Source organism: Zosterops lateralis (genome assembly GCF_965231275.1).
Source record: "Zosterops lateralis genome assembly, chromosome: 5".
Classification (NCBI taxonomy): domain Eukaryota; kingdom Metazoa; phylum Chordata; class Aves; order Passeriformes; family Zosteropidae; genus Zosterops; species Zosterops lateralis.
In genome coordinates, this window is record NC_139766.1 from 43720664 (window position 1) to 43742546 (window position 21883).

Consider the following 21883-nt stretch of genomic DNA (forward strand, 5'->3'; position numbering starts at 1 on the left):
GTTAGAATTTGCGGTAGCCCAGCTCTCTGTTCTTGAGAGGCAGATAAATGATGGGACAAACAGGCAAGTGAAAAAAATCCAGAGTAGATCCACTGCATATTTATTCCTTCATTTTTCTGTCTAGGACCTTAGAGCTATTTTCAAATTAAACCAAAACATCTGCTGCTGCTCTTCACCAGCAGGCCACTCCAGGTAAGTCTTTGTGTTCATGATCTTCCGCAACTTGCAGAACCTCTTGGGAATGGCGTTGCTCTGGATGGGCTCCAGGAGGATGAGAATGGCCGCGTCGTTGTTCTCATCAAAGAGGCGGAAATGCGAGAAGTCCAGCTCGTACTTGCACCACTCGCTCTGCACAAAGTGCTCGGACAGCACAAAGAGCGTCTTGCGGCTCTTCTCAATGGAGTCAATGATGTTGTCCACAATCCACTTGCCGGGCACAAAGTCCCGCTTGTGCAGGCAGAGCCGGAAGGGAGGGCAGGCCTGCTCCAGCTCTTGCACCATGGTGTTCTCCACCCAGTCCGAGTCGTTCTCGCTGTAGGAGACAAAAGCGTCATAGCAGACGTCCTTCGGCGGGGCACGCTTGGGCTTCCGCTTGGCCTGCAGCCACGCCCACGTCATCCGCAGGTACCAGACCAGGTGGTACTTGTAGCCGATGGCCACCAGCAGCAGGATGACCAGGAACACCAGGACACAGATCAGCGACACCATCAGGGACCTGTGGCACTCCATCAGGGAGAGGTGCACAGCGCCAACCTGCGCCCCTCTCACCGCCAGCGGAGAGTCACACACGTACCTGTCCGGCCACCCCACCAGCACCTGGGCTAGCCTGGCTTCGTGCTGGATGAAGGAGAGGAACTCGCAGGAGCAGATGAAGTTGTTGTCACTGGCATCCAGCAGCTCCATTCTCCTGAAGGACTCAAACTCCTCCTTGGAGAAACCGTTCAGCTTGTTTCTTCTGACGGACAAGGCCACCAGGTTTGGAATGGGTGCAGCGCCCGGCAGGGTCTTCAGCTGGTTTCTTGTGAGGTACAGCTCTTTCAGAAATGAGAGCTGCAGTCCAAACTCCTTCAGGTTGTTTCCACTAACATCCAAAACTTCCAGCTTTGGAGGAATGCATTTTGTTACTTTAGGAATTTGAGTGCTGGAGAGGTTTAAATATTTGAGGTGTTTTGGCCATTCACACACATCTGGAATCTCACCAAAATTGTTTTGGCTAATGTCTAAAACAATTAAGTTTCCTAGATGAGACAAACTTTTACTTGTTATTTCTAAGTCACTCAGTGAATTCTGACTTAGATTTAGAGTTTGTAATGACGGCCAACCACCCTGACAGGCTGAATGTTCTAAACTCAGGTCTCCAATCAAATTTGCACTAAGATCTAGATATTCTAATGACAGAAGATGTTGGGAAATTCTGCATGGTACCAAAAAAACCTTGGTGTTTTGAACTGTGACTCTTGTAAAAGGAGATAGTAGATCTTGCACAGCCTCAAGATCTGTAAACAAATAAAATTCTTCTATAGATAAATTTTTTATTGTTAAAACTCTAAGTGTCTGTGATTGATTTGCTTGAATTTGCATTGTCCATTGTCCAGTTCCCAAGAGTCTACAGTCTACCAGCTGCAGCTCTGCTAATTTTGGCATGTCTTCTAAAATGCTGATAATCTCAGGAACAGTAGCATCTGTTAGTAAGGTCTGTCTAAAAGAAATTTTCTTTGCAAAAGATGAAGACATGACTCTCAATACTTGCACTTCTGCAGGGATGCCGAATGCTATTCTTCTCACTTCCAACCAAGTAACAGAGTACAGAGTGTCTCTAACAATTTCAGAGAATACATTAATACTTCTTATGTTTATGATCATATGATTTATTGCCTTAATTGATTTCAAACTTCCCGGCTCATACTGACTGAGATTGCTGCCATCAATCCACAACTTGTGCAGAAGCTCAATGCCCTCAAAGTTCCCTTGCCTTATCACAGAGAACCGCGGGTTGCCCAGGTGCAGAGAGCTCAGATTCCTCAGGCTGGAAAAGGGAGAGCTCTGCCCCAGATCTCTGTAGGAATTGCCTTGAAGGTAGAGGTGCTGGAGTGAAAAAAGGTGCCTAAACCACAGAGGGGACAAGTGAGCCAAGCTGTTGTTTGATAAGTCCAAGAGCTCCAGTTTTGTCAAGGACTGAAACGAGTCATCATCTATGGAGCTGATTTTGTTGGATTGCAGCAGCAGGGTTCTCAGGTTCACAGCCTGCTGCAGGTCCTGGGATTGGATGCGCTTTATCCTGTTGTAGGCTAGGTTTAACACTGTGATTTTGGCTGTGAGTCCCGGGGGAATGAAGCCCAAGCCCATGGAGGAGCAGTTGCAAAGCTGACTGGCATCACATGATGGACAAGCCTGCTTCAGTGCTTGCTGCTCGGAGAGGTTTGCAGCTAAGACCATGTAGATGGCCAACACTTGCCAGGTGTGTGTAGTCATCATATTGCCTAAAACATGAAATACAGTCAGAGCAAATGTAAGCTCATAACTTGTTTTGGAGTAGGTACATTTTGGATAAATCTAAAATATAAGTTTTACTGTTCTGTCTTGTTGAAGGCACTGATAAAATATTTGGTTTAAACACAGTTCAGAGTTGAAACAGATTAGTTACTACTCAGATCCTCCTCCTGTTTAGTAAATAGCCTTCGTACTTCCAAGCCACTTCACTTTCTTCTGAATCTGAATATTATTTTTTATATTATTTTCTTACCATTTTTGCGTAGAGGAGGGAGTCTCCTCTACATGTTTCAAATCCTGGTTACATCAAGAAGAGTCAGCATCTAACAGTAAATAGTAACATTGAGGTTTAATACTTACTTCAAGCACGTGTCTAATCTCTATTCTGACAACAGGGAGAAAAGGAATGCATTTGTTTCAGTCCATTCTTCATTTTATCTGCCTTTTCCTACTCCAATTGTAAATGTCCTGTGAGCAGGGAAACAAACACTTGCCTGGATGACTCTCACGTTGCCATCAGTCTGATACTTGTTAATGAAATTTAAGCTGGTAAAACTGACCGTCGTTGTCTACTGCCCCAGCTCTTTCTTTTTAGTGCCACATCCTTCTCCTCTGCCAGTGTCTTTTTCTGTTTTGGGAACCTGTGGCAGAGAGACCAGGCCAAGGCACAGGGAAGAGCCAGGGGCTCAGATCAGCTCAGTTGACTGGACTAGATAGCTTTTTCCAGCCCCACAGCCTGTTTCTGGTCTTCTGGACTGAAATGATTCAAGAGAAGCCACACAGATATGGATCCTGTGTCACTCCACTTTGCTATCACAGTTTTCATAATGATGATTTGGCATGGCTTTTTTTGTTACAGAGCTTCCTGCAATATCCAGCTTGTCTTTACTCCCAATGGGATGCATTTAGCTCCTCTATTTTTCTGAGGAGCTGGAAAAACAATTTTTGAACCCTAAGAGAGAGGTCTTTTCCCTTTAAAACTTTTATTGTATATTGAAATATAACCTTTCTTGGCAATGATCAAAGAGCATTTTAAAATGTAATTTTCCCCAGTGTGTCACAAACCCCACCTCAGTATGTATCTTACTGAGGGTGGAGTGGACAATCCCCTAAGAGGCCAATCAATGAGTTCACAAAATCATTGTGGGCTCTCTAACAGATTAATCAAGCTAGATTGACTCCTTGAGAACTGCTTTTTCCCTCATTCATCCCACTGAGACTCTGCGCAGAAGATTGACTCTTCTCTGAATTCATATTCTGATTTGTTTTATAGTAGCTGACCCACATATACAAGTTAATACAGAGAAGTCCCACCCTTCCAGCTGTGTTATTTTTAGTCACAACTGCTTAAGATTATCCAAAAGGTTCAGAATTGACTGAGATGGTTTGGGCATATCGGGAGGGGAGGAAAACCTAGGGATAATTTTTTCAGTCTTTCCATCTCCTTCCATCCACAGGACTATAAACGTTTTAACCCCTTGTGTTACTTTCCTTTTATCTCTGACTGTCTCTGATATCTTTTGATCTTGAAGGACAAAGTTCTCTTCCCTGTCTTTAGATGCCCACAGCTGAACTGGTTGTCTATCATGTCCTCCAAGGTCAATGGAGAGAAAGAACATTTTTTAGGAGCAATTAAAATAGTGTGTCATGGACACCCAGATGAAGATGTGATGACTCCAAGAGAAATTATCCCATTGCCTTAAAACAGGGTATCACACTTTAGATACCTAGATACTTATCCACGTGAATCCCAAACAAAAAATTGTGGTCTGTAGTTAGGCTCATCTGCTGTCCAGATGAGGCTCTTTTGCAGGGCTTTTTGGTCTCCCAAGAGTAACTGGATAATGTTGTACTGTAGGCTAAAGGAGTAAATCTTGGAGTAGTGTGAGTTTCACAAGCAACAGATTTAGATGATATTTTTAAAGTTGTCATCAAAATACTTACAAAACAACCAGGCAACCTGATCAATCAAAAGCTGTCTGTAGGCAGGTTATTTATAGGTGGAAAATTTGCAGCACACAAGGGAACTGGGCAGGTACTACGCAGGAAATACCAGCAGAACCTAATGGCTCTCCACCTTACCAGCCTGAAACCATTCAGGGACTGCAGGACTGAACTGCATTTGGTGATTCAGGATGGTTCCTTTCCAGTTTTTTGCTCATCTGAAATCTGAACAGACACCCAGACAAATCCTATTCCCACCCTCACTCACTTTCCCCCTTCCAATTCCTGTCTAATGATTCTGCTTGAGACCCTGACTTACAAGGTCATTTCTGGCCTCTCCACACCCACTCAGACATAAAGCCACAGTCCATGATATCATGGCCCTATCAAGAAATCACTTCTCCCTGTTGTGCTGGGAACTAAAAAGCCGCAGTAAGAAAATTAAACTGAAATGCAACTAAAAATACATAAACTTGCACAGATGCCTTTATACCATAAGGTGCTGTGATGAACCAGGCATTCGAAATGTTTCTGAGTTATGGAAAAAGGGTCCAAGCCATCAGACATGCTCAAGGTTATTTTCCCTGGCCCACATGAGTAGAAGTATTTGAGGAAATATGCACATATTCTTAAACAAAACCATGACTGACAACAGAATGAGGTTCTATAAATGCTCACAAATGGGGAAGGTTAATGTAAGGGCTAAAATAAAGCATACCAATAGTGTGCAAATTGATTCTAGCTTGGGGAGAACTACCCAGCTAAATGTGGCCTGATAAATTTGAACAGTGCTATGGAGCCTGCAGAAAGAGAGCCACTGGTTGGTGAAGAGGTCAAACCACAAGCAGACTGGGGAAAGCTGCTGCTCTCCACCTGGCAGTGTGAGTTACTCATGTCCTAGTTCTCACCCCCCAGCACCACCCCAACAGCACATATGTGCAGCCGCACATCTGCACGCACACACAGCCATGCCTCCTCTTGTTTCTGACACAGAGGATGTGCAGCAGGTCAGAGTTAGGTGAGAAGGCAGCTGATGTCCCGAGACCATTGTTCAGTGAGCTCTTTCCTGGTTGTATTCCTGAAATCAAGGCACTCTATTTCACTCCCAGCCTTCCCTGGACAGTCTGCATCAACACCCATGTGAGACAAGGTGAGACAACACACAAATAGGACAAAGTACATACAAGGCACCCTCCCACGAAGAAACTGAGCAGAAATGGCACAGTCTGACCCAGTTTGTCTTTTTTTCACCTGCTGCTTTCCTCTCTCCCATTTCCCAGAGCACATTGGTCTCATCAGCATGTCACAGCTCTCCAGGAGAACCTTCCTTTGCTGACAGCCTGCCATGCATCCCTGCCAGATGCCTGTGATGGCACTTTCCTGCTCTACTTCTGCTGGCAGCCATAAAACCCTCCCCACTCCACACTCCTCCTCAGCAGCTTTGAGCACTCTGAATCCCCCATGCAGAGGAGGATTGGTGGCAGATATTACGTTGCCTCTTCTCAGGGCCCTCTGTTTGCTTCTTGCTCTGGCATTGCATCTCCACTGTCTTTCCCTGCATCTCCAGTCTTCACCTACCTGAAAACTCACCTCTGTGCTGAAAAGATTCCCAGAGGTGCCACCTGCAGCTCCAGTGCCTTTGTCTCTCTCTTGCTGAACGTTCTTTGCCCAGCTTCCTCTCAGGTCGTTGTTTCATTTTCCACTTCACCTCCCAACCTTGACAATATAAGTGGGGGAATTCCCACCTGGGTGATCTGATTGGCTGAACTGCTCTGGTAAGAGCGGTAATGCTATCAGTCCTTTTAAATGTGCCAACACACAAAAGTCTGGGCCTATGGTAAGAGTGTACTGAGTGAAAACTAAGGCTTCTCCCACATCTCTCTTTGACCTCTCTTTGTAATGACTGGCAAGATTTATTTCCCTTCTTACCTCTAGACACATATTTCTCCTAATTTGTTTTATCAGCACTCAGTGTTTGATCTCGGATGATTCACTCATCACCTTCCTGAACTTCAGCCTTGATTAAACCATGAGCTATATTTCTCCAAGAGAGTTAACAGAAAAATTGCTTCATAGCAGACTTTGGACTGCCCTGGAGATAACATTGCAGCAGGAAAACAGAACTGAAAGTGGTTTTTGCAGGCTGCACCTACAGAAATTATCTTGTGCAGACAGATGTAAACATACATACAGAGGCGTGTGAATAGATACACATTTATAAAAGCACATACACATGTATATATACACATGAAGATGTATAAATATAGCAACAGATAATATATGCAAATTTTGCTCTTTTTCAAATACTCGGTCAGCCCATATGACAAGGCTTCAGTATTTAACCACAAAATAATTGCACAGCTAAAATTTAATCAAAATCTAGACTCTCCTGTAGTTAAGCTCCAGCAAAACAAGCAAACAGCAATATGAAAATGTTGAGTTAGAGAAACCACATCTAACTTAATCCCACAGAGACAATTTCAGGTTCCTGTAAGAATCTCTAAAATACAAGAAATCCAAGCATTCAGTGTGGGACTAACTACCTTAATATAAAAATCTGTACCTACCTGCTTGTCAAGACTTCTTTTGTAACCAGTGAAGAGCAATATGATAATTCCACACACTATGGTAGTTTGGAGATATCTCACACTGAAACAAAGAGATGAGCTGCCTCTTATCCCTGTGATTTTTTTCACCAACTACAAAGGAAGTAGAACTGTAAGAGTTACATGACCCAGTGATTAAATAAACATGCTCTGCAAAGTAGAAGAGCAAAACTAAGAACTGAGGCAGCCTGCAATATCATCTAGCCCACACATTAGAAGCACAGTCTCACACCCAAAAATAAAAGGCTTCAGCTATTTCTGCGGTAGGTAGAAAGGAAAATAGTGGTGATCATGAAGAGAAAAACAAGCATTCCCAGATAGAAATGGACGTGGGCAAATACTGATTGAAGCCCATGGCTTTTAATTTCATTTGGAAATTACAAAGGCATTGTTAGAAAGCAGTTGGGGAGAGTGGTAACAGGAAGTACAGAAATACCCCACACTCAGCAAATGTATTTAGAAAAGTGTATCAAGTCCAAAACGGTTTCCAAATATAATAGTTGTTGGCAGGGACTTTTAAAGACCAGAGTATCAAATCACTGGAAAGCCAAAATCGGGTCTTTTCCAGCAGGTAAAATGAAAATTATCTCTATAGACAACAAAGCCAGTTGCAGTTACAAAGAAAAACAAGAAAGAAAAGATTCTTAGCAGTAGGAAACAGTGATATAAATATATATATTTTGTGGAAATAAATTGAAATGAGGGTGGCTGACTTCTACGACTTTAAGGCTCCTTTCAAGTTTTCCCAAAACACCTGCTGCTGCTCTTCACCAGCAGGCCACTCCAGATAAGTCTTTGTGTTCATGATCTTCCGCAACTTGCAGAACCTCTTGGGAATGGCGTTGCTCTGGATGGGCTCCAGGAGGATGAGAATGGCCGCGTCGTTGTTCTCATCAAAGAGGCGGAAATGCGAGAAGTCCAGCTCGTACTTGCACCACTCGCTCTGCACAAAGTGCTCGGACAGCACAAAGAGCGTCTTGCGGCTCTTCTCAATGGAGTCGATGATGTTGTCCACAATCCACTTGCCGGGCACAAAGTCCCGCTTGTGCAGGCAGAGCCGGAAGGGAGGGCAGGCCTGCTCCAGCTCCCGCACCATGGTGTTCTCCACCCAGTCCGAGTCGTTCTCGCTGTAGGAGACAAAAGCGTCATAGCAGACGTCCTTCGGCGGGGCGCGCTTGGGCTTCCGCTTGGCCTGCAGCCACGCCCACGTCATCCGCAGGTACCAGACCAGGTGGTACTTGTAGCCGACGGCCACCAGCAGCAGGATGACCAGGAACACCAGGACACAGATCAGCGACACCATCAGGGACCTGTGGCACTCCATCAGGGAGAGGTGCACAGTGCCAACCTGCGCCCCTCTCACCGCCAGCGGAGAGTCACACACGTACCTGTCCGGCCACCCCACCAGCACCTGGGCTAGCCTGGCTTCGTGCTGGATGAAGGAGAGGAACTCGCAGGAGCAGATGAAGTTGTTGTCACTAGCATCCAGCAGCTCCATTCTCCTGAAGGACTCAAACTCCTCCTTGGAGAAACCATTCAGCTTGTTTCTTCTGATGGACATGGCCACCAGGTTTGGAATGGGTGCAGCGCCCGGCAGGGTCTTCAGCTGGTTTCTTGTGAGGTACAGCTCTTTCAGAAATGAGAGCTGCAGTCCAAACTCCTTCAGGTTGTTTCCACTAACATCCAAAACTTCCAGCGTTAGAGGAATGCATTTTGTTACTTTAGGAATTTGAGTGCTGGAGAGGTTTAAATATTTGAGGTGTTTTGGCCATTCACACGCATCTGGAATATCACCAAAATTGTTTTGGCTAATATCAAGGTTATTCAGGTTGGGTAGACGAGATGTATACTCTGCAGTCTGTTCCAGAGATTTCAGAGAGTTCTGACTCAGATTTAAAGTTTGCAATGAAGGCCAGGAACCTTTACAGATTGTCTCATTTAAACGATTATTTACAAGCAAATTATCATGAAAGTCCAGATACAGAAGTGATAAAAAATTTTTTGCAAGGTTGCATGGTACCATGAAAACATTAGAGCTTGCAATAGTGAGTCTTTTTAGTTTGGTTATTTGTGATTCCATACCTTTCAAGTCAAAAAACAAATGAAAATTCTGAATCATTGCCTTTATTATTGTTACTGTTTCAACAAAACTTTCCCTGCTCCTTGCAATTTCTTTAGTGTTCCATCTTCCCTTCCCTTCAAGCACACAATTGATTGCCTCTAACACTTTTAAAGAGGAGATTTCCTTAAATAACACTATTGCTCGGCTAAGAGTTTGATCTGTGAAGAAAGCTTCTTTAAAAGTAAGTTTTTGTATCCTAAAAGGACCTGTTGAATTCTGCACCAAGCTTTTTGTTTCAACCGGTAATTTGATTTCTGTCACTTCCAGCCAAGTGACAGAGTGCAGAGTGTCTCTAACAATTTCTGAGAATATATTACCATTTCTTAGGTTTATGATCATATGATTTATTGCCTTAATTGATTTCAAACTTCCCGGCTCATACTGACTGAGATTGCTGCCATCAATCCACAACTTGTGCAGAAGCTCAATGCCCTCAAAGTTCCCTTGCCTTATCACAGAGAACCGCGGGTTGCCCAGGTGCAGAGAGCTCAGGTTCCTCAGGCTGGAAAAGGGAGAGCTCTGTCCCAGATCTCTGTAGGAATTGCCTTGAAGGTAGAGGTGCTGGAGTGAAAAAAGGTGCCTAAACCACAGAGGGGACAAGTGAGCCAAACTGTTTTTTGATAAGTTCAAGAGCTCCAGTTTTGTCAAGGACTGAAACGAGTCGTCATCTATGGAGCTGATTTTGTTGGATTGCAGCAGCAGGGTTCTCAGGTTCACAGCCTGCTGCAGGTCCTGGGATTGGATGCGCTTTATCCTGTTGTAGGCTAGGTTTAACACTGTGATTTTGGCCGGGAATCCCAGGGGAATGAAGTCCAAGCCCATGGAGGAGCAGTTGCAAAGCTGACTAGCATCACATGAAGGACAAGCCTGCTTCAGTGCTTGCTGCTTGGAGAGGTTTGCAGCTAAGACCATGTAGATGGCCAACACTTGCCAGGTGTGTGTAGTTCTTGATTTGGGTTTTGCTTGGATGGACATTTTGCTGTAGGAAACAGAAAGAAGAGAACATAGGGTCAAATTTTAATTTTGAACAGCAGCTAAAAACTCTTGAAATCCTGCAGCATTTTATTAGTAATCTCAGATTAATGGGTTTTTTTAATGTTATCCTGCAGTGTCAGTCTTCCTCTCCTACTTGAGCTTCTCAGCCCTGCAACCACAATGTGTTGCTCATCCCTGCAGTCGGCCATTTCACTTGTCAAGAGCCATAAAGTACCATTCTTAGTGTCCCACTTCTTTATATGCACATTGGCTATGGCTCTCCCTTCTTTCATGTCTCACATTATGCCTCCTCTCAGCAAAGAAGCTAGAGCTGGATGTTTCAGCTCCAGATAGGGGAAGATGGTTAGACCATCAGTGATCTCGATGTGATGAGGGGATTGAATGCACACTCAATTTGCAGACAACTCCAAGTTGGATGGGAGTATTGATCTGCTGCAGGGTAAGGAGGCTCTACAGAGGGATTTGGATTGGATGGATCTCAATGGCCAATTGTATGAGACTCAACAAAATGAAACACCATATGCTGCACTTGAGTCACAACAACTCCACTCAGCCCTAAATGCTGGGGTCAGAGTGGCTGGAAAGCTGCCCAGCAGAAAAGGATCTGGAGATGCTGATAAACAGCAGCTGAACATGATCCAACGTGTGTCCAGGTGTCCAAGAAGGCCAGTGCCATCCTGGCCTGTATCAGGAATAGTGTGGCCAACAGGACCGGGACAGTGATTGTCCCCATGTACTCAGCACTAGTGATGTCATACCTCAAATCCTGGGTTCAGTTTTGGGCCTCTCAATTCAAGAAGGACATTGAGGTGCTGGAGCATGTGCAGAGCAGGGCAACAGAGCTGGGGAGGGGTCTAGAATGTAAGTCTTAACAGAACCAGCTGAGGGAACTATAGTTGTTTAGCCTGGAGGCTCAGAGGGGACTTTATCACTCTCTACAACTGCCTGAAATGAGCCTTTAGTCAGGAAGGGTCAGTCTCTTCTCCTTGGTAACATGTGCTAGGATAAGAGGAAATGGCCTCAAGTTGCACCAGGGGAAGTTTAGATTGGATATTAGGAAAAAAAAAATTCACAGAAAGGGCGGGCAAGCACTGGCACAGACTGCACAGGGAAGTGGTGGAGTCACTATCCCTGGAGGTATTAAAAAGACATACAGATATGGTCCTTAGGGACATAGTTTAGTGGTAGGCTTGGCAGTATCTGGTTAATGGTTTGAGTCAATGGTCTTAAGGTCTTTTTAAAGCAAAGTGATTCTGTGATTCTATGATTACAAACACTCATGGCCCTTGCAGTGTTAACCTGTCCATTCTGTATGGCTACATGGCAGGTAGAAGCCCAAACAGATCCTGCTCCCCCTCTCAGCCCTTCCAGTGGGCTGAAGTTCCCAACATCACAAGCTTTCCTGGAAGAGATCTGGAGGTCACTTGCATGGAGTTTCACTAGTCTCAGGGCTTCTAAAAGCAGAGCTCCTGCCACACCCTTTTGCACACTGTTTAAGCAATTCACATTCTTTACTGGAAAGGCAGAACGAGCTGATATGAAGTCTATCAGATTTTCTGTAAAACAACACCAGTAATAGATGGGAATTTGGATGTTGCCGTTACCCTATAAACAGTGGATGTAATTAGAACAACACTGATGTTAATGTAAAGAAAGGCTGTGTTTCCTGCCACAGAACACTTCACCAAATTCAAACCATAAACAGTTCCAGTACTGCAGTACCTGTAAACCCTGGGTAAGCAGAGGATAAGTACTTATCTTGTGTACTGCATGCTGTGTTTCAATCTCCTTGTGTCCTGGTCATGTCATCTGAATGGTCACCTCATACCTGCAAACACAACAAAAGCTGGAAATTTTTGGCGGGTCTGATGAGGTGACGGTCCCAAAGTGAGAAAATATTTCAGCCTCAAAATATTGTTCTCTTCAAAAAAAACTTAACGTTCCTAGTTTCCCAGTGTCCTTTAACTATGCAGCCAGTGAATCATCATACCAGTTTGCATGTCTTCTCTCTAGTGGTGGCTCCACTGAGGAAACCATGGCTTCTGAAGAACCCAGGATTGCCCAGCACATATGGCTCACCCTTCAAACTCACATTTCAACCAATTCTACCATTCCTGCTGATTGGAGACACAAAAATGAGAACAGATTGTGGCTGAACTCTCTTCTTTGAAAGATAAAATTTAGTGTCAGTCTCTTTTTGTCAGTCAACTCCCATTGCTGAAAAGGCTGATGCAACTATTTTGCGCAAGACATTCTTTCATAATCACTTCCTCCACTATTAAGGGCAGAAATAGTTCCCAGGCAGAACTGCATTCACCCCCTGTAGCTCTGCTTTTGATACTTCTTGTCTGGTAGGCACTGGGGGTTGTTCACTCTGCTGAGAAACAGAACACCTCAGCACAACCAAGTTACGTAAGTTCTGTAAAATATTATCAATATATAGTGATACATATATTATATTAAGTGTTGGAGTCAAGTTGTTTAGTCAAGGAGCGTACTATATAAACACTCAGCATTCTTTAATTTCCTAGGATACTACAGTCATATGTTGTCAACAGAAAATGAATAAGAACAGGAATGATATTCTCTCTGAAGCACAAGACACAGTCTGAAGCAAAGTATCACTCTGTAAACATCAAAGGCAATTTTCAGAGAGAAGGGTGATAGTATTTGTTTTAACCTGACTGAAGTAATACATGGTTGGCCAAATAGCCAAGTATGCTGCTTGCATAAAGGGGCAGAGAGTTGTCCTACCAGCTCTGAAAGGGAAGTCCATTAAATTCAAACACTAACATTCTTATTGCAGTTACCTTTTATCCTGTGTTCAGAAATTGTCTCATTTTGCTGCCCTCTTGCACCAAGAAGTACTTGCCTGAGAGCAGAATGATTTCTGCCACATGTCAGAGGACCCACAGCAGCATCTGTGTGATCAAGGATGGCAAAGCCCACAGAGAGCCCAAATACAACTCATAGCAACCTCCAGTCTCACTGCACTGACATTAGGTCAAGAGATAAAGAAATTGAAAGACTGAGATATCCTTGTATTTTCTATCTATGGGGATAACCAATAAATTTAACATTGTAAAATAGAGGCAAAGCAGCTGTGGGACAGAACAGAGAAGGGAAATAGTCTTTAGTGAATGGATGTCATCAACTTCCCTAAAGCCTCCTCTTCCCTGCAGAGCTCTCAGCTGAACTGGTTCTTGTTCTTCAATAGGGAAGACTTCAGTTTTCAAAATATTAACTCTGGGTTCAGTGAGACTTGTTACTGTATATTTTTGTCTCCAAAATTGCACTTCATTGATACAATACAAATTTTAATTAATTTGGGAAGAATTTTAGAGGAGACGACCGTGTACATAATTCATTGTGAAATGAGTACACTCTTCTATCTGTTACAGCTTCATCACCACACATTTGGGGAGAATTGAGGTAGGCACCAGCTGTTTTTTCAGAAGAAACCACTACTTCTAACATCCAGGCTCAGCCAGCTCTCATCACAGATGGATCTACATTGGGCCAGGTTTCTGTTTTCTCTCAGAAAGAGAGGACTGGTGTGACCATGCCACAGTTCACAAACCAAGCAGTCCATTTCCGCAAGTTGCTTAAAATGCCAAGAAATAGGGGTGATTGTCAGGGTTTATCACATTATCCAGACTCAGGAAGGTTTGAGACTGAGCATAAATGATCTCCACAAGCTGCTCCACACACACAGACAAGGTACCAGCCACCTGCCTCCCAGAGCATTAGCTTTGAAATTGAGCTGCAGCATGGCTTAAAACAACTTATGAAATCAAAGACTCTGAAGTAAAGGAAAGCTGCTCTCTTTTAAGATGAAAATACTCTTCAACTGCTTTTTCTCCAGAGTAACTGTATGTTTAGCAGTGAACAAAGGTGCACCTTGTAGGTGCTTTCTCTCCTCTTCCAAGTTTAAGCTATGATTAACCTTCCTCTTTTATACTGTTTAAAACAAGTGACATGGCTTCACCTACACTACATTTTCCTAAGAGATGCACATGGATCTGCAACAACAAGCCTGTGCTTTTGTAACTGCAGATGCTCCAAGCAGAGACACCACACGAGTCTTTACCAGCAGGTAGCTGGGGATAAGATAGAGATACAGTCATTATTTTTGAAAGATAGAGATACAGTCATTATTTTTGAAGCTGTCTTGCTTTAAATGTTCCTGTTTATCCAACAGCAGCACAAGCAGTACCCAAACTGGGTGTGATGCACTCTTCAAGCACTTCCCGTTCCCAGTCTCGCACGGAAGGATCCTGCAGCCCATCCCCCCTCCTTCCTCTCTTTCCTCCTGTATGTCAGTGTTCACACTGAGAGCTGCCTGTTACTCTTCTGAGAAAGGACAAGTGAGCAGTGCTGAAAGGATCCAACCTGGGCAACACCCTGACCCAGATTCCTGCCTCAAAGAAAAAGCAGAAGCAGAAGAAAAGGAAGGGAGGCATGAATCCGCTGACCAGCCTGTGACACAAGCAGAAAGCATGCTTTCCAGATCCTTGTAAACAGCACAAAACTGCTTCCTCATACTTACCACTGGTAACCAGGATGTGCCAGCATGTCAGCTTGGCTGCAGCACTGCCAGGCAGGCTGAACTTGGAATGCTCTTCCCTAAGTGCCCCCAGAAAAGGATGGCAGGGAAAAGCCACAAGTCAAACCTGTCCTTGCAGTCTTTGGAGCAGGAGGTATAATACTCGTGTAATTGAAAGCAGAATTGCTGGGCATCCCTTCATGGTCCTGGAACAGATTCTTTGTGGAATGCTGGTGCCTGTGCTTTAATCTGTCTTGCAGGGCTTCTTCAAGCTACAACAAAAAGGTACACGATAACGAAAAGTAAACCATTTTAACTTTGTTACATTCTGCCAGCTGCTCAATCCCCTGGTTCAACCTTCGGACTCGAAGTTTCAACGGAAAGGACGCGATTACCTTTGTTTTTCTTCTGGGCAATTCTCACCCCGCAGTTGTGGCAGAGCATGATAATGATGTATAACTGGTTAGTCATTCAGCAGACAGCCTACAGCACTGCCTCTGCCAAGGAAGCAGAGTTGTGGATTTATTTTTGTCATATCCTTTCTGAAAGCATTCAGTCAGAATAACACAACACTGATTCACTACCTGCATGCTGCAGAGAGAAAGGCAAAATATAAAGTTGGTACCAGCAACTGATGATATCCCTTGATGCACCTGTGGGAGAGGTATGTCTGGAAATATATCCAGTTGAATACAACTTCCTTTGAGTACCACCCAGAGGTTCCTGCATCCCTGTGAAAGGGGTCCATCTCCCAAAGAAGATGCAGGGATGGGAACCATGCATGGAGAGAGGTGACAAGACCCGTGCTGCTCAGAGCAGCCTTGACATCAACTTTTCTGACAGACCAGCTGGGCTGCACCAGCCCTTATACTTTGTAATGTTCACAACCCTGGACCTCCACAGGCGTGCCAGAGGGAGAGCCTAATCAGGTTGTAGGAGTCAGAAACCTGAAACACACATGGTACTGGACCTCAGAGTTCAGCCCAAATGTACTTGGGCAGATAGGCTCCCAGCTTGCTGACCTGGGGATACATCTCCTAAAAACAGAGATAATCTGGAAATCATATTTTCTTTTAAAATATTTTCTGCAATTTTCATAGTGTTGATTGGTTCAGCATTATCAATGTACAAAGCTAGTTCTTAAGTTTTTTAGGAGATCTTTAGGAAATACTTCTGTGTGGCTTTCCCAAGTACCACTCCCAGAGTGTTTTGAAGGACTTTTTTTCTTTGTTCTACATCTATCTCACTCTCTTGTTCAATTTGCTTTGCTGTATCCCAGACTAGATGACAGAGGTTATCTCCTATGGACTGCCCAGAATGGTATTTGGACACCTAAGCCATATTTCTAGATTGTTTTTTTTTAAAGAGGTGTCATTCCTGTTTCCAAAGATTTCGCATGTTTTTGGACAGAGCCACAAATACTTATGGCTATGGGCTCCCAGCACAGGCTGCACTACCAGGGAAGCAGGGTTGGGAAGAGAGAGGAATGGGATCTCTTATGCTCACTGTTTGGACAGCTTCTGCTTCATCTCATCTCACCAGGAGAGAAAACACCCTATCACAGCCCACCGGGTGCAAGTCATCACTGGCAGGCTGTTGTGAGGAAGTTAGGGTTTAACATCCTGGCACTGGAATTTCCCATAAGGAGGAAAAAAGCTTCACTCAGCTCCATGTAAAAGCTCCCTCAAGAGAGGCTGGGCAAAGGGACATGCATGTTGGTGCATTCCAGTGTGGGAAAGTCCAGCAAACCTTGTCTTGCCTCATTCAGAGGAATGCATGGACATATTTTGTGCTTACACCTATCTAGTGCTAATGGGCTGAAAAAAGCAAGGCTTCTTTTTCCTGTTTTGTTTTGGGTTTTTGTTTCTTGGGTTATTTTTTTAATGGAAGGGAAACATTCCTGGGAATAGGACCAAGTCATGGCAGAACCAGCTAGAGTTTGTTTCCTGTTTGGAGGTGGAAAGCACTTAGCTGGGATGCAGAGATACATATTTAACTGCTTGATATACAATAGGAAAAAAAAAATTGTGTTTAACAGTTGGGGCAAGAATTTGAGCAGGAAATGAAGCAGCTCATTATCATGTACCATAAAAATATCAAGATTTTTGTGTTTGTTCCAAAAAAGATAATGCCAGGATGCATTTTGCACAGGTAGTTCAGGCTTTGAATTCAGCTGCTGACTCTCTCTGTATCTGATGCCATGAAATATTTCAGACACAACAGTGGATTTCAGGAAGAGAAAACTCCAATTTTTCAAACGGAAGTTTTCTCTTTCTGAAATTTCAAAAGTCAATTCCATATTTATTTTTCTCAGCTATTCAAGAATTCAGAAGTTCTGTCTTTAGCGTAGGTGCTTTTCTGGATTTATAGCCTATCAAAACTCCACATTTTTTAAAAATACTGAAGTATCTAAGGTACTATTTCCTAGGGGTTTTTCACTCACTGGAAACTAAGTTGTAACATGCATGAAAACATAATTTTTACTGAAAATGGAAAGCCTGATCATAAAAAGATGTCAGTAAGTATTTTAAAAGTGTGTGTGGTTTCTGATAGGACCACCAAACCAACTTCAAATAATAAGTTATTTCCAATATTGGACTATTCTCTGAACTTACTGAATTTGAACATGATTGAAAACAGATAGCCCAAGCTGATTTTCAAGCATACACTCAGCTATTTTGATAATTCCTTCTAAATTATCCTCAGATTGCATTTCTTGCTCTTCTTTAAGTTTTTCTGACTGTAAGAGTACCAGCTTGGTAATGACAGATTCAGGAAAGACCATGTAACTTGTGCCTGTGCTGCCAGATGACTTTTTGTCTTTATCACAGTATGTAGAGAAAGGAACACATCATACCAGATGATCAACTTCAAAACCAAGGCATTTTCTACTGCTGTGAAATATCTGTATTTACAAACTTTGAGCTGAATGCGTCTCTAACACCCTGAGTAAGTTACATGGATGTGCCAGGAAGAGCATGGCAGTGCTGAGGCAAGGCAAGAGAGGGTTGTAGCAATGCCAGAAAGACTTGTGTATGTCTGAATAAATATAGAAAGCATGGTAACTCATGCTTTCAATTAACTTGCTTTGCATTTCACAGCTTTTGGACAGAAGGGCTGTCAAAGGAAGAGGAAACAAAGAAAATACAGGTAAAAAATCCAGCAACCGATGACCAAATTCCATCTCCATAGCTGAAACTACATAGCTCCATAGCTAGATCTCCAGAGCTCCAAATTACAGGACCAGAATAAGCTGGTTGAGAGACAGCCATAAGGTAATAGAATTTGTCTACCTTTACATCTGCTCTACCACGGGAAAGAACATCAAATTAGACACATTCTCCTACCTTGTATCAATTCCAGTGATACTCCTTCAACACAGTAACTCACAGTGAAGTTTGTACCTGTGGGCACAAGAAGATCCTTGTTTCTTTGGGACTTATTATCCAAAGTCTACCCAACAGACTGGCCAGCTGGTTTGTTTTCAGCTTATAACTTACACTAGTGTCAGCATAAATATTCTTTTCTATTTGTAGAAATTATGTTACATTTACACTTCTTTCATGTGCTATTCTTATGACATAATTTAAAATTAATTTCCTGAATGTTCCATGATTAATAATGTCAACAAATTTCTCTAAAATCCATTCTTCAGAGTACTTTATTTCTCTGGGGTTCATTCCTTGAACTCTTTGTTCCCAGCTCACATCTGGGAGCAAAAGGCAGAGTCAGGCAGAGCATACTGAGATGTACAGCCGTCTGTTAAGAGGCATCTTTCTTGGTGATCTCTCTGGTGTCTCTACATTTGCCTCTGACAGTCTCCTCTCTGATATGTGCAAAGCCTTCCAGCGGAACAGAATTTTTCAAGAGTCGCTAACAAAAATGCAATGCATAATGGGAGAAGGGATGGATAAAGTAAAGGTTGGCTGGACTCTTCTCCCCTACTGTTCAGTGGTCTAAACTTTACTATAAAATAAGTATTTCTCACACTTCTCATGATGAAGCACAGCCTGTGAATGAGTTTGGCTTGTTCTCTGTTTCTGCAGGTGGAGAAATTCTGCCTCCAGGCTGGGCAGCCCTTTCCCTTTCAGAGGGAACTCAGCAAGGAGCTGGCAAGCTGGTTTGCTGGACAAGAAATCAGTGAGCTCATAACTTCTCACTGAGTAACAAGACAACATTGATACCAGTAACTCAGGCAGGGTGAGTCAGGTCTGCAACTGGATTAAGGGAGAAGGGAATGTTTCCATCCGATTTGGCTGCTCACATCGAAACAGCCTGCCATCTGTGAAGGAACTGCTTTGTGCTCCCCTCTGCTTTTTACTCCTCACAGGAAGGCCCCAAATAAATGCCCCATCCCCCAGGAATGCCACCAATCATAAAATAATCCCTCTCCAGTTGCTCTCCCTAACTCTGCTGGCACAATGACGACTGCACGCTCTGCCAGAGTTAACAAGCAGGCACATTAATCCTCCCTCTTGCTAGAGAGCCTTTCCAGACCTGCCTCAGCTTTCTGTCAGTCGCTGTGCATGGAGGCAGGTTTGTTCCAGGATGATTCCTTGCAAGCATATTTGCAGAAGAATGCCAAGTGTGCACCTAATCTGAAACGACTGAAGCCCTTGGAGGCATGGGACCAGCTGTGCCATGTGGCTGGCTCTTTCCTTTGCAATTTTTCATTTGTGTGGTTTACTTTGGCTGCTCGTCTTTGGTAAACATTGTACAGCCCTGAAACCAGGAAATATCCAAAATAAATAAAGAAATGGACAATGATTAATAGATCTTGCTTTGTATTTCCAACGATCTGCCTTACTCAGGCCAGATTTTTGCCATCCAAACAGGAGTTAAACCTCCCTGGGAACCTATCAGGAGTGAATGACACCACTAGCAAGGAAGGAAGAGATGAGGAAGCAGCTGGTCTCGTGCAACCATGCTAGGACCAGCTCAGCAAGCCTTTGGAAATCACAGGCAGAACAAGAGCCTCACCCAGCTGCCCTGGAGGCATGGGGAATTGGGAAGCCCACCATCGTGCCTCAGAGCTGGTTTGTCCCAAAAAGGTTGTACTTCCCACTTCAGAGCTCAGCCAGAAGTTTTCCTTCCCCTCCAACTTTTGCTTTTCCTTACAACTTCTGGTGTGAAAGAAAACAACTTTGTAGATACAGCCACACATTTAGCAGGTGCAGGTACTCTGCTAAAGTAGAATTAGAATTAGTAGAATTAGAATTAGATGAACCCCTAATGCATTTTAAAGGGAAAATCAGATAGTGAACTTACTGAGGCACTGCAGGGCTGCCTGTCTGGGAGCAGGGCTTGCTTGTTCCCTCTCTTCCAGGGTGGAAAGCCAGAAGGGCAAGAAGATCCTCTAATTCCTGACCAGAGGAAGTAACTGAGAGCTGGGTCCCTACAATTGCATACATCCAATCTCCCCTACATATTTGCGGGCAGCAGGACAAGACCACTCCTGCACAGAGAGGGACTGGCTTTGCCTGGCTCTGGGAAGCTGTAACCTTCTGTTCCAGAGGCCTGTGGCAGGGGGAAATCACCGAGACAAACTGTCACCACTCCTCCTTTTCCTGCAAATAAGGACAATAAGGAAATTCAAGGAACATACACTATGACTGCTCCAGTTTCATAGCAGGGAGAGAGAAATTTTTTTATGGGCTCCCTAAACCTCTGTAAATGCTGCTCCAGCTGAGACACAGAACAAAAAGAGGTGCTTCTTCTGGACAAACCTTCTGAAGGAGCCAGGTGATTAGGAACTAGATTAAGCCTTCCAAAAAATGTGGGCGAAGAAGATACGAGCGAGCGCTTAACCACAGGATATTGTGAGAGATGGATGATACTGTCAGAGCACCAGCTGTGCTGAGACATCCTGAGCATACTCAGAAGCAGACACAGAAATCCAACAGGAATTACTGTATCTAAACTCCAGGATCTGCAGATACCGTTGTCAGTTGAACATGAGACACAAGAACTAAATGCTAAATGCTTATGTGTCTAAAGAGGCAGGGGATCCCAAATTTTGCCCAAGTCTCTCCCTTGCTTGTCAATGTGGTAGGACTGTTTTCTTGAAGCTCTGCACAAATGTCACTAACTTTGACTTGCTGATATCTACTATAACCTACACCTACCTACCAAAAGAGAGCTGACATTCTTTGCTTTTTGTTTCATCAGATACAATAAAGTTTAATGTGTAAGATGAAATTCAAGGAAAAATCCCTGTGACAGACTTTTTGCATGATTTTTTGAGGTGACATTGACATTCAGCTTCATACATAGACCTTTCAGAAACTCAACTCCAGGCTGTTTTGATGGGAATGCAGGGGAAGGGTACCATTACCAGATCTAGAGATTTCTCAAGTGTGCTTATATTTCCATCTCCAGTGCCAAAAATATGCTTTTCAATCAAGCTAAGTAAAAGGTTAGACTTTTTAAAAACAACCATTCATGTAACACACAAACCAGGCAAACAAAAGAGAAACCCATGTCCTGGAAAGGCAAGTTTTAGTAAGGTAAAACGAGCCAATAGTCCCAGCACACACAGCAGCATTCCCCTCCCGTGGCATGGGGTTTGGCTCTCAAAGCAGAGCAGCAAGGCACCAGAGACACAGACTGTAAACTAGTGTGCAGTGTTTGTAGAAAGCAGAAGCAGCTGTTGTGCAGACAAACTAATCAAAGTCAGAATCTTGCACAAGGGCAAGCATTAGCTCAACTGTAACTCCACACAGTGTGAACTCCAAAAGGTTTATTCCAGCTTGTGACAAATGGCCTCCTCTGCCATCAGAATAAATTATATAACTGGAAAACAGCTTTCAGAATAAATTGTACAGCTTAGGCTAGTTGTTGGAGTTTGCAGCATACAGCATTTCCACCTGCTACTAGGCAGTGCTGCAGTTCCTGTGGGTTTAGTCATCTCAGACATCATACATACAACCTGTCTGAGAGACTTTGCTGCAGTGTAGAGCCTGCTTGTGCAAATCTATGTTGGGCATGCTATGGTCTGTCTTCTGCCTGTATTTTTCTAGGAATTAATGCAAATACTCATCAGTAAGCAGACTGATCTAAACACCGGTAGATGCTGACATACTCAGACACGTCAGGAGACCTGGGAGGCTCCAAAAGCTTCCTACTCCTTCCTCTCAGGAAAGGCTTCCTTAACAGGCTCTCTCTCAGAACCCAGACTTG

General features: G+C 43.7%; 2 protein-coding genes across 9 annotated transcripts; both read right to left on the minus strand.

Annotated features, from left to right (window-relative positions):
* Nucleotides 1-52: 52 nt before the first annotated feature.
* Nucleotides 53-7069, minus strand: LOC310909821 (toll-like receptor 2 type-2). Of its 3 annotated transcripts, none has more exons than XM_083862041.1 (2): nucleotides 7002-7069; nucleotides 53-2480 (listed from the first exon to the last, which is right to left on the minus strand). In XM_083862041.1, exon 2 carries the CDS (start codon nucleotides 2473-2475, stop codon nucleotides 121-123), a length of 2355 nt encoding a protein of 784 aa, XP_083718167.1. In that variant the 5' UTR covers nucleotides 2476-2480; nucleotides 7002-7069; the 3' UTR covers nucleotides 53-120. The 3 variants fall into 3 exon arrangements, with proteins under 3 accessions (XP_083718167.1, XP_083718166.1, XP_083718165.1); XM_083862040.1 differs by lacking the exon at nucleotides 7002-7069 and adding an exon at nucleotides 6025-6384; XM_083862039.1 differs by lacking the exon at nucleotides 7002-7069 and adding an exon at nucleotides 6013-6384.
* On the minus strand, nucleotides 6708-20151 carry LOC310909823 (toll-like receptor 2 type-1). Of its 6 annotated transcripts, XM_083862045.1 has the most exons (5): nucleotides 19973-20151; nucleotides 18052-18108; nucleotides 15100-15201; nucleotides 11917-11986; nucleotides 6708-10141 (listed from the first exon to the last, which is right to left on the minus strand). In XM_083862045.1, exons 4-5 carry the CDS (start codon nucleotides 11928-11930, stop codon nucleotides 7756-7758), a joined length of 2400 nt encoding a protein of 799 aa, XP_083718171.1. In that variant the 5' UTR covers nucleotides 11931-11986; nucleotides 15100-15201; nucleotides 18052-18108; nucleotides 19973-20151; the 3' UTR covers nucleotides 6708-7755. The 6 variants fall into 6 exon arrangements, with proteins under 6 accessions (XP_083718171.1, XP_083718173.1, XP_083718174.1 ...); XM_083862047.1 differs by lacking the exon at nucleotides 15100-15201; XM_083862048.1 differs by lacking the exons at nucleotides 15100-15201; nucleotides 18052-18108 and having other exon boundaries at nucleotides 19973-19994.
* Nucleotides 20152-21883: the final 1732 nt, after the last annotated feature.

Bases quoted from the DNA above. Each gene is read 5' to 3' on its own strand.
- LOC310909821 (XM_083862039.1), bottom strand. From the start codon at position 6,130: ATGAAACAACGACCTGAGAGGAAGCTGGGCAAAGAACGTTCAGCAAGA. The intron at 2,481-6,012 runs GTAGGTGAAGAC...TTCATGTTTTAG, and splicing joins GCACAGAGGTGAGTTTTCAG to GCAATATGATGACTACACAC.